This window comes from Tympanuchus pallidicinctus, unplaced genomic scaffold, assembly GCF_026119805.1.
Source record: "Tympanuchus pallidicinctus isolate F22 unplaced genomic scaffold, pur_lepc_1.0 scaffold8, whole genome shotgun sequence".
Lineage (NCBI taxonomy): Eukaryota > Metazoa > Chordata > Aves > Galliformes > Phasianidae > Tympanuchus > Tympanuchus pallidicinctus.
This window is the reverse complement of record NW_026294802.1, coordinates 97,816-108,647: the sequence shown is the minus strand read 5'-3', so window position 1 is coordinate 108,647 and position 10,832 is coordinate 97,816. Positions and strand designations below refer to the sequence as shown.

The following is a 10,832-nucleotide window of genomic DNA, read 5'->3' as shown; positions in this document are numbered from 1 at the left end:
TCACAGGGCAGAGTCACACACTCTCCTTGTTGAAGGGCCTTTTTCCCTTCCCTTGAGAAGGCACGCCGTTCCCTATCCAGCCAACTCCGAAGCCTTCCTTCCCCACACTTCGCTCAGTTTTTCTCTTCGCCCCCGAGCCCGACGCCGTCCTGTGACTGCGAGTCTCGCGTCAGAGGCGGGGCGGCGAATGACGACCGCCTGGCATCAACCCCCCCCCCCCCGCGCCCCGTGCCCGCCGGTGACGCTCAGCACACAAGACTCGCGCGCTCCGCCTTCCCGCAGGTTTTTGTCCCCGGGCGCCTTCCGTAGCGCGTGCGGCGGTGGAGGTTCGGGCCCCTCCTCTTTGCGGCTCGCGCCGCCGCGCGATTGTGCGGGTGAGAAGGGCGAGGGCGGGGGGAGCGCGGCCGCGCGCACACACAAACCGGGCCACGCGCGCACCGGCCGCGCGCACGCCACTGCGCGCGCCCGGCTCGGCTCGGCCCCGTTCGGCTCGGCTCGGCCCCATTCGGCTCGGCTCGGCTCGCAGAGACTCGCAGGCGCCATGGCGGCCGCTCGCAGCGACATGGCGGAGCCGGAGGGGCTTCTTCCCGGCGAGGCGGCGGCCGCCGCGGCTGAGGAAGAGGAGGAGGCGGCGGCCTCCGCCGCCGCCGCCGGGGTCGGCTCCTCGTCGTCGCCTCCGTCCTCAGCGGCGGAGACGGAGTCGCTGCTGCTGCTGAACGGCGAGGCGGAGAGCATGTCGGAGCCCAGCCCGGAGAGCGCCAGCCAGGCCGGGGACGGGGAGGACGAAGACGAGGAGGAGGAGGAAGAGGAGGAGGAGGAGGGCGGCGAGGAGGAGGAGAGCAGCCTGGTGGGCAGCAGCAGCACGAGCAGCGGCTGCTGCAGCGACGAGACCCGCTCGCTCAGCCCCGGCGGCAGCAGCGAGGCCGACGCCAAGGAGGAGCCCAAGGGCCCGCGGGGCGGCCAGGAGGGCGGGCTGGGCCGCGGCGGCGGCGGCGGCGGCGGGAGCAGCTCCAGCAGCGTGTCCAGCGGCGGCGACGAGGGCTACGGCACCGGCGGCGGCGGCGGCAGCAGCGGCAGCAGCAGCTGCAGCGCCGCGTCGGGGGGGCGGCGGGGCAGCCTGGAGATGTCCTCGGACGGGGAACCGCTGAGCCGCATGGACTCGGAGGACAGGTCAGTGCCCGGTGCGAGAGGCCCGCGGGCGCCATGTCCCGGAGCCTCGCCCCACCCGAGGGCCGCGGGGCTGTCAGGCCGGCGGAGGGGCGGCAGCGGGCCGCTCGCTGCCCGCCTGGCGCGCCGCGTGCTCCGGGCGGGGGCGTTCGGTCGCGCCGCGCCCCAGGGCCGCTCCGGTTCCGGAGGGATGCCGGCCGGGTTCTTTCGCCTCGTACCGTGCCTGCGGCTCGGGGCCGGGCGCTGTTCCGCGGGCGCGCCGTACCTGCGGCCCCGCGAGTGTACGTGCTGCGGGCGGCGAGCTGAGGTTACCGCCGAACACACAAGGGAAGATCCCACCTAGCTGAAAGGAGCGAGGGAACGGCCCTTCGCCGGGGCTGAGCGTGTGCTGGATGAAGCCGGGCCCGGCCGTGTGAGACTTAGTCATTTTTGGATGAATGGTTTAATGCCAAACGCAGGTGGTTTCCGTAGGTTCTCTACGTCTCGTTTTGCCGAGGCTCTAGCTTGAGGCTCGAGGGAAGGCACAGCCCGGTTCCCAGCTATCGTTCAGCCCGGAGGCTGGGCACTTCTAGGAGCACGGCTTGCTTGCTGGCTTTTTTGGGCGCGTGTAGTACAGTCTAGCGGAAAATAAGATGGAAAAAAGGGATGTAAGAGTGGAATACGTCGGCTCCTTTACTAATAAGCGCTCCAGAATAGTTTTAGAAACTTCTTTTATTCTTTTCCTTTTCAATTTGGCTTTAAGGAAGCTTTGAGCTATGCTGTAGTTAGTACAAAAAATAGTAATCGTTACTTTTCTTAAGATAGTTTCCTTATTAAGTGTGAAGAGTTATCCGTTTTGGTACAGGTACGTGCTTTGTTTATATGTTAGGTTAAATTTCAGTAGATGGGGAAACGCCCGTGTTGCAGGAGTGTGGCATCTCTGGGTCCAGCCTCATGTGTTGAATAAAAGTCCCGTGAGTCAGTTCCCCAAATCATGCAGAGCATCTGAAAGCCTTAGGAAAATTTTCTTTAAAAAGTCTGTTCTTTTGGTTTCTGCCTGACTTCTGAGACTTCAGGACTTGGGGGAGTTTTTCGTTTCAGGTTTGCTGTGAGGTAGGAAGGTGGCGGGACTTTTCTTATTTTCTTATTTTCTTTTTTTCTTTTTTCTCCTCTCTGTTTTCATGTGGATTTTTACATGAAATCACTCAAGTATGGGAGTGGTTTTCTGGAAGAACAGCAGGTTTGTTGTTGAGGTTTAGGGTTGTCATTTTTTGTTTTCTACAAAATCAAACTCTGAATTGAATCTTGATCTCTTGAGAATGTCTCAATTTGTAGGTTAAGGAAATAACAGGAATCAGTTGCAGGGGTTTTTTGGCAGTGCAGCCCCATTACATCTTTCTCATACACTAAAGAGCTGGTGTACTAGTTTCTTTCTCAGTCATTGTTTTTGGGCTACTCTTGTTATAGTGGCACAATCAAATCTGCATGCGTGCTTTTCGTTGCTCCTTTCCTGTACCTGTGGAGCAGATGTAGTTGCGGGAGTGGGGGCCCTTTGTGTTCACTAGTTTTAAATCAGCACTGTGTTTTTGGTTTTAATCGTGCAAAGTTTCGTCTTCAGTGTCCACGCTGAACATACAGGGATGCTGAGAGGGAGTTTTGTATGGTAATTTCATAGCCTGCTGCTTGAGTTGGGTAGGAAGGGAGCCACGCCAGTCAGAGTGCCATTTCTTATTTCTGGTGATAGGAAAAAATCATTTTGATGACATTTCTTGCTGCAGTGGAGTAGACAGCAAAAACAATGACACCACATGTAGTCCAACAGGTCCCTCAGCCTATCGATCGAAATTATTGCTGCTCCTTAGAAACCAGCTGGGACATGATGTACATCCTTAAGCTGACCAGCTAGGCAGGCAGTTGCCTATGGTAGGGAAGGCACAGAAAAGCCTGAAGAGTGTGCGCTATGGGGTGGTGGAGTATCTGGAAGGAGCTGGGTGCAGGTCAGATTTACAGGTAGTAACTGTGACAGAATTATATCTGTTCAGTGATATTCTCTATAAAACAGTACACTGTACAGCACTCTGAGCTCTACTTTCTGCCTGTGTCCTGAATGGAGACTCCAGTTTTGTCACTGAAGACCTAGGGAAGTTGGCATCATCTTGTCTTGTAGACTGTTGTGTTGTAAAATTTCCTGTGAGAGAAGAAAGAATCTGAGGGACTTGAGTTCTTATCTTTGGTTAAACAAGAGGAAGGTGTGTTCAATAGTGATTCTCCTGTTGTAGGTAGGTTTGCTAACATTTCATTCAGGTTATGCCCCGAGGCTTGGGATTTTTTTTCTTGTTTCCTCTTTAGCAAATTTGAATAAATAAGAGGGTGTGGTGAGGGCCTGAAATTCCTTAAGTGATCAAATTCCTCTTTCAGTACGATCTTTATCATTGTCTAATTTCAATGTATTGTCTGTCTTGTTTTGATTTGGTGTTATGAACTATGAAGTAAACTGCAGATGTGACGTTTGAGCAGGAGAATCTTGCATGCTATCAAGACATGACCACTTTCAGCTACTTCTAATACTAGTACTTTGAATCTATTTTGAGAGATCTGCCAAGAAAAGAGAACAAATAATTTGGAGTATTACTGTAGGAAATCTGTAGGTATTTGAAATGAAATAAAAACCAAATCTGATGTTGAATAATGATGCCTGAAACTTGAGTTGAATTTTGGTCAGCTTTTTTGAAATGCAAGTTCACTTGGTACTGCATTTCAAACCAGTTGCACCCCTGCCTTTTCCCCCTCTCCTCCCCGCTCCCCCCATAAAAAAAAAACAACAAAAAAAGAAACCAAAAGATGACCCAAGAACAGAAACCAAAAAAGCAAACCGCACGCTGATATTTAGAATAACCAGGTGGCATTTTCTGCTCAGTGGTGTTAGTAATGAGAGTGCAGTGCAAAGTCTGCAGATATACTCATTGCATTTTATTCCTGGGATTCGAGCTGTGTTTCTACTGCTGTGCGAAAGTTTGCCCGCTGATTTTGAGTGAGCTCATATCTGCTGTCTCATTGATAAGAATCTGCGTTCAGGTCGAGTTATCCTTCAGATAAAGATTAATATCAGCATGTGAATGTTGGTAATTTTCCTGTGCCTTTCCTTAGCTTCAGACAAGCGTTGAAAGGATGGATGCCTTTCTGCTCAGTTCTCTGGAGCAGGACAGCTTCGTACAGTGCTGAGAAACATTTGATATGTCTTAAAAATCCAGAGGAATGATTCAGTTAATTACAGAAAAAGCTGAGTTTATCACTGGGCTGCAAAACTAGGCGTACGTGTATGCGTGGATTTGGGTATACATCAGCTGATGAATGCAGTGAAGGTGTGCCTGCAGCTCAGTGATGCATTATTGCTGAACTGTGAGATTTACTTAGAAATACTTAATGTTAGATTACTGAACTCAGTTAAATATTTTGTTTAGCAGAAAGTTTGTTATAGAAGTGCTATTAAATCTGAAATTTCACTGAAATTTTATCTGATTTTATTTGATTACAATTCTAACAAAATGTGTAGCAAAAATTACTTCACTAATGAAACTGCATGAAGTGTTGTATTTTTATTTTTTTTTTTTTACCTTGGTGAATTTCTCTTCCGTTTCCTCTGGTCTTATGTTCTTAAATGATCTTCAGACTTTTTTAGAAGTTTACCCTTCGCTCCATCCTCTTACTGACCAAGCAAGAAGCACTGGAAGAATACGTTCAGCCAGAGATATTGCATGTGCTGTTTTGCTAACTGATGCCCAAGTGCTTACTGACCAGCTGGTAGGACAGACTTAACAAGTTGTTGCTGGACCCATCTTTTCCTCAAGCACAGCCCTTCCTATTGTCCATCTTTTTCGCAGAGCAGCGGATTTTAGGTTTTATCACCTCTGTTGTTATTCACCAATAAAGTCAATTACTGAGAGGAACTGTCAGTATGACAGCTGAAACCTCAATTTTCTAAGAAACCTTACTAAAATACTATTCAAGGAAACCTAACTGAGTGTTAGACTTGTAGAATGCTTCTAGAAATGCTATTGTTCTGTCCCCATTTAGTAAGTGAGCAGCTCTTGATCTTGAAAATAGCCTTTTCAAGGAAGGTGGGTTTTTTTAATAATAAAACTTGAGATTTTTCCTTGGGTTTGTTCATTGTATGGAATGGAATGAGGCAGAGTGAAACTAACGTGCTGACCGGTGAGAGGCTGAGACTTGAAAAATCCAGATTCTAACCTTGGTGTTTTTTTTGTTTTTTTTCCAACCTTATTTAAAATGAAAGCTTCTTCATGCTTTTAATATGTGGATTGATCTTAAAATATCAGTACTTTAAGGATCTAAATACAATTCTTATGTAATGCTGTCTGTAGACCTTCAAAAGTGAATAATTTTCATGGCTGGGCAGGCAGCTACACGTGAATGGTAAGAGTGATGTTTATGAAGGCAGAACAGTAAAACTGAAATATCTTCAGGAAGGCATATGGTACTAATAAGTATGCTTCATGTATCTGTATGACCAGATTAGAAGATGCTTCGGTCCTCTCTGCTGCATAGTCTCACATGTTCCTATCCAGGAAGTGAAGAATCATTCATTAACGTGGCAAGGTGTTTAAGTCATTAATTTTTTTTAAGTGTACGTAATGCTGATGTGATACAGTGGGCTATAAAGACCTGAGATTCCAAAATTCTGCTGAATGTGTTGTGTCTGTATTTGTTGAGGTTATTATTTGCTTTCAAACGGTAAAGTAAAACTCCCGTTTCTGTAATTGTTCTGTTCAGGCACTGCAGAAAATAGCTTTTGACAGGAAGATAAAACAGCTTAGATATATTAAACAGGTAGTATCTTTATTACTAGAGACATTGCTTGATATAACTGAGTGGTTAACGTGAGGTCTTCTTGTGGACTAGATGGAAGAGGATGGAGTAATGAACTGTTGGAATATCATTTAAATACCCTTCACAGAATTTAAGAAAAATGTTGTCCTATTTAGTGTATAAGATAGGTGGTATTTGTGTGGATGTTCAAATTGAGCACGAGCCTGAGTGTTTTTTGTTTAAGTTTGTGTCACCATGAAGTCTGGTAACTTTTCAATGTGGGTTTTGGTTGGGGAGCAACTTCAGGGAATTTCCCAGCAGTAGTGGAAGGAACTGCAGTGCTTTATTTGTTCTCTCTCCACTGCCCATTTAAGCTGTGCGTTGCGTGCAGCCTGAGCGTCCATTTGGCAGTGATGTGACATAATTCATTTCTGGAGTTACTCATCCATTGGTGAAGCTGACTTTCTGGGTGATGAAGTAAAAAATATTCCATTGTAGCCAGTGTTACTCAGATCTACGTGTCTTTCCAATAGCTTTAATATATTTACACCCTTTTTTTAATAACAAAACCAAAATGCCATTCACTTAGAGAACAGTGGTGGGGGAATGAGCAATATACAAAGCTGACGTGGAAGAGAGCAGTATGGGAATAAGTATAAGCACAGTTGAGATATGGCAGCGGTAGAGAAATTTGTTGCAGCGTGTAAAGTGTGGATGGGACTTGGAAGGGAGCAGATGCAGCATTGGAGGGATTTCCTGCAAGGCGAGAAAAGTGAGATGTGCTTTTTGTTATGTTTGGAGACGAATTACGTGTAATAACTTGAGGAAAATGTGAGGTCTAAGCCTGCAGGAAGTGAGAAATCGGTATCTGCCATAAAGGAAGCAAATAACTGTGGGGAATCCTTGAAATAGATGAGAATGTAAACTCTGCTAACTCGTGCAGCAGTGGAAAACAGAGGAGAGCAAGGAACTTATTTGTGCAAATAGCAAGGCTTCCATTTTCTGTTTTTTTTTTTTTTCTTTTTCTTAAGTGGCAGATCTAGAAAATTCTGCAAGTTGCAGGTTTTTTTTTTTTTTTTTTTTTTTTTTTTACAAGACTGGTTCATTTTCATCACTTTATGTGCCTGGTGTCCAAAGTTGTTCATGCTTAGAAAATGGATGTGTTTAGATATTTTTGTCTTAGAAAATGAAGTATAAACATTCCATATTATGCCTGCTATCTGTCATTTGTTTTGCGGTGCATTAAAGCGGAGTTTGCCTTTCTCAGGTTATGATTTTGCAAAACTAAAAAATAAATCATCGAGGAAAGAAATGTGCAGCCTCTCAGTCAAAATGGTGTTGCCTCCCCCCTCTACTCCCCCCGTTTTCTTCATTCCTCAGGTCTCTGTATACTAGAATGTAAGGTCTTAAATATCTTCTCCAAAACTTATTCAGTTGATTGGTTTTAATGGATGCTTTCATTAGCAGAGTGTTACCTAGGGCACATGCAGAGTTCTGTGATAGTGATATAAAAGCAAAAGATTTGATACCATCATGAAAGTCGTGTAGTGGTGGGTGCACCACATATAGTCACGCTAGTAAGTGTACTTTAATTAAAGAGTACAGCATGAAGACTCTCTGTACTTATTATTAATGTTGTTCCTTGCAGCACCTTGTGCAAATTACCAGTTCCCCTGTAAAATTGCAGTGAAGTCCTCATTTTGATTGTTACAGTTTATTTTGTTGTGTTTGTAACTCAGGCTCCAAATATGAAAGATCTTAAAGCCCAAAGAAAACAATTTAATTACCAGCAGTAAGCAGAGAGTTTCAAACAGAACTGCTTCTATCACATCACGGGTAGATTTCCTGAGGCTGACTTGAATGCCAAACTGTAGCATAGATGAATTATACAAGTGGTACTTAATTCAGCGTCCAACAGAACGGAATCACACCTTCAGATCTTTCTGTTATGAACTGAGTCTGTTAGTGCAGTTCTGCTTCTCTAGTTTCTCTGCTTTCGATGCTTGATTACTGCTTGACAGTTAGCAACCCTTCAGTGAAGTATGAAGTTGGTGCAGAAGGCTGCTGTGTCGGACTGTATCTTTCTCTAAGTCAAACCTGACCTGTCATAGGATGGGTAACTGAAATAGGAAGGGGAGTTTTGGCCTTTTTCTTTCTCTGTTCCTTTTGATGTATGCTTGTTTTTTGAGTTTTGTTGTTGGGGTGGGAATAGCCATCCTGAGGCTGGGAGAATGAAGCTGTTATGGTAACAACTGGTGGCATTTCTTTGACGTTGTACCTGAAGGCTTTTAACTTCTAGTACTGATTAGATGTAGTATTAAATATCATTCTCAGAAGTGGAAAGTACACTTAAAAAAAAAAAAAAAAAAAAAAAAAAAGCTCATTTAACTACTGAATGTGTTTTGGTAAAGATTTAAATTCCTAACTCTCCAAGGAGATGATCAAGTTGGAAATGAATGGTTTCCTAGAAATGAAAGTGTTACTTGTATCTTTAACATACAGCCACTTACAATTTCTAGATATATGTAATGCTTCTGCATATGTACTTGTTGTTGTCATATCACAAAACGTGCATATTTAATCTGCTGTACTTCGTACTGCTCTGACATTTTGCATTCCAGGTTTCCTCGCTGTATTTGCTTTTGTTGATGTGCATGCTGCAGCTCAGGTGATAACCTGGATTTGTTCTGTAAATGCATGAGCCCAAATACTCTGTGGCTGACAATCTAAATAATCAAAGTAGGTGATCCAGGAGAGTGGAAGCAGCTCCGGAGAGGTGGTGATTCATAACACACTTTCTCAGCTGTGTTTTGTTTCCTGTACATGTTTGCTATTTTAAATTCCTTTGATTTCAGTCTTGAAGAGCTTTTCTACCTTCTCCCAGTCTAATACTGTTAGAATGAAGTGTTTGCAATACTGTTCCCTTTTCTTGGTATTTACACCTAATCTAGAAACAGTTTTACTCTAAAATTAGCAACTGCTTCAAGAAGAATTTCAAAACATGTTTTTAAATACTACCAGTTGTCATGCTGTACAGAATTCTCTCCTGACTGATGTATTTTCTCCTAGGTTGATTTCTTAGCAATATACCCATTCAGATGTTCAATAAATAGTTTTGCAGGCTTGTTTGTAGGATTGATGTATAGAATCACAGAATATCCTGGGTTGGATGGGATTCACAAGGATCACTGAATCCAAGTCCTAGCTCCGCACAGCACCATCCAAAATCCAAACGTTGTATCTGAAAGCGCTGGCCAAAAGCACCTCGAACTCCATCAGCCTGGGGCAGTGCCCCTGACCCCCAGCTGCCCTCCCTGACAGCTCCATGCCGTTCCCTCGGGCCCTGTCGCTGTCACACAGAGCAGAGCTCAGCGCTGCCCCTCCGCTCCCAGTGAGGAGCTGCAGCCGCCATCAGGCCTGCCCTCAGCTCCTCTGCAAAACCCAGGGCCCTCAGCTGCTCCTCACACATCTTGCCTTCCAGACCCTTCTCCAGCTTGAGTTGGGTCTCCTTTGGGTGCTCTCTCAGAGTTTTATGTCCTTCTTATTTTGTGGCATACGAAACTGCACACAGTGCTCAAGGTGAGCCAAAGCAGCACAGAACATTTCTTAGGTTTTTTTCCTTATGAGAAATTTGTGTCAGAATAACTTCACTTGTGTGAAGTATAGGTTGAATTGAAGAAAAGTCAAAGCATCCAAATGACTAAGGAGACAAGTGCTTCAAAGGGAGTTAGTGCTTTCTTAGCTCATGCAGGTTGGGTTATGGTCTTTCTCCTCCCTTCCATTCCCCTCCACATGTTCAGAAGTTGCCTTATGGTTTTCTTTTTACTTAAAGGTAGAAAGACCCTGAAGGTGCTTTTGGAAAATGCTATGTCACTAAGTCCTACGCTTTTCTTTTACTATCTTTAGTGTTTTTAGAATGCACCTCTTACTTGCTAGGTTAATTCCCCTCGACTTTCACAAAATAATTTTGCTGACATCTACTAGTTTTTTTCTGTGTTTGTGTGTGTGTGTGTGTGTGTGTGTGTGTGTGTGTTGATTAGGTTTTTTTTCCTTGCCTCTGAACAGCTGTGGAGTTCTGCTGTCTGGTTATCAGTGGGCTTTGTGGTAGGAGTTGCTAAAACAGGTGTGAGTGGAAGATACTGACTTAAAGCACGCTGATGGACTTATACTTCACTTAGTTCTGGGTTGTTTTCATCCATGCGTTCTCATTTGTTGTTGCTCTGAGGACTATCCTTCTCTTTTTAGCCATTTAGCATTCTGCAGTCTGTTTTGATTGTGATTTATGTGCGTGCACTAGTATTTTATTACTGGTAGTAGGCTTCCTTAAATTCATAAACTGATGATTATCAGTTAAGAAATTATCTTGGATGTGTTCTATTTAAAGACAGTTAAAAACAACAACAAAAACTTGTTAGAAACGCAGGTGGCTCTATTTCCTGTCTGCTTTGAAGATTGTCTCTGGGTTACTTGCTGGATAAATGGAAGAGCAAACAAACAAAATATAGGAGCTCCATAGCTTTATGGCATTTTTGTGCTGCAGACAAAATGTGTCCAATACAGTATGGGGAGCTGATTTGTTTATGGAACACAAATGTTCAATTTGGAGAATTAAATTGATAATTCTAGAAACTTAGTAGTAGAAGCATATGCGTTGCTTGTGTAAATCATCAAACTCACCAAAGACAGGAAGGAGAACAAAAAAGATCAGGTGAGTGTTCAAGTTCACCGTTCTTCTGTCTCATGGTATTCTCTGGTTTTGTGAACTGTTTCAATCTCACTTTTAACTTGGCGTAATCATTTGGAGATCATAACTCAATGAAATCTAAGTCTGCTTGGACGCATGTGTATGGCTGTGCTTA

General features: G+C 44.7%; 1 protein-coding gene across 2 annotated transcripts in view; it reads left to right on the top strand.

Moving 5' to 3' along the window:
• The first annotated feature begins 286 nt into the window (after positions 1-286).
• AEBP2 (AE binding protein 2) overlaps positions 287-10,832 on the top strand; it is a 55,342-nt gene continuing 44,796 nt past the window's right edge. The window contains exon 1 of one of the 2 annotated variants that reach the window (XM_052667920.1): positions 287-1,170. In XM_052667920.1, coding sequence (XP_052523880.1) covers positions 542-1,170 — 629 coding nt within the window. In that variant the 5' untranslated portion in view covers positions 287-541. The remainder of the gene's footprint in view (positions 1,171-10,832) is intronic. The other variant, XM_052667919.1, reaches the window with a different exon arrangement.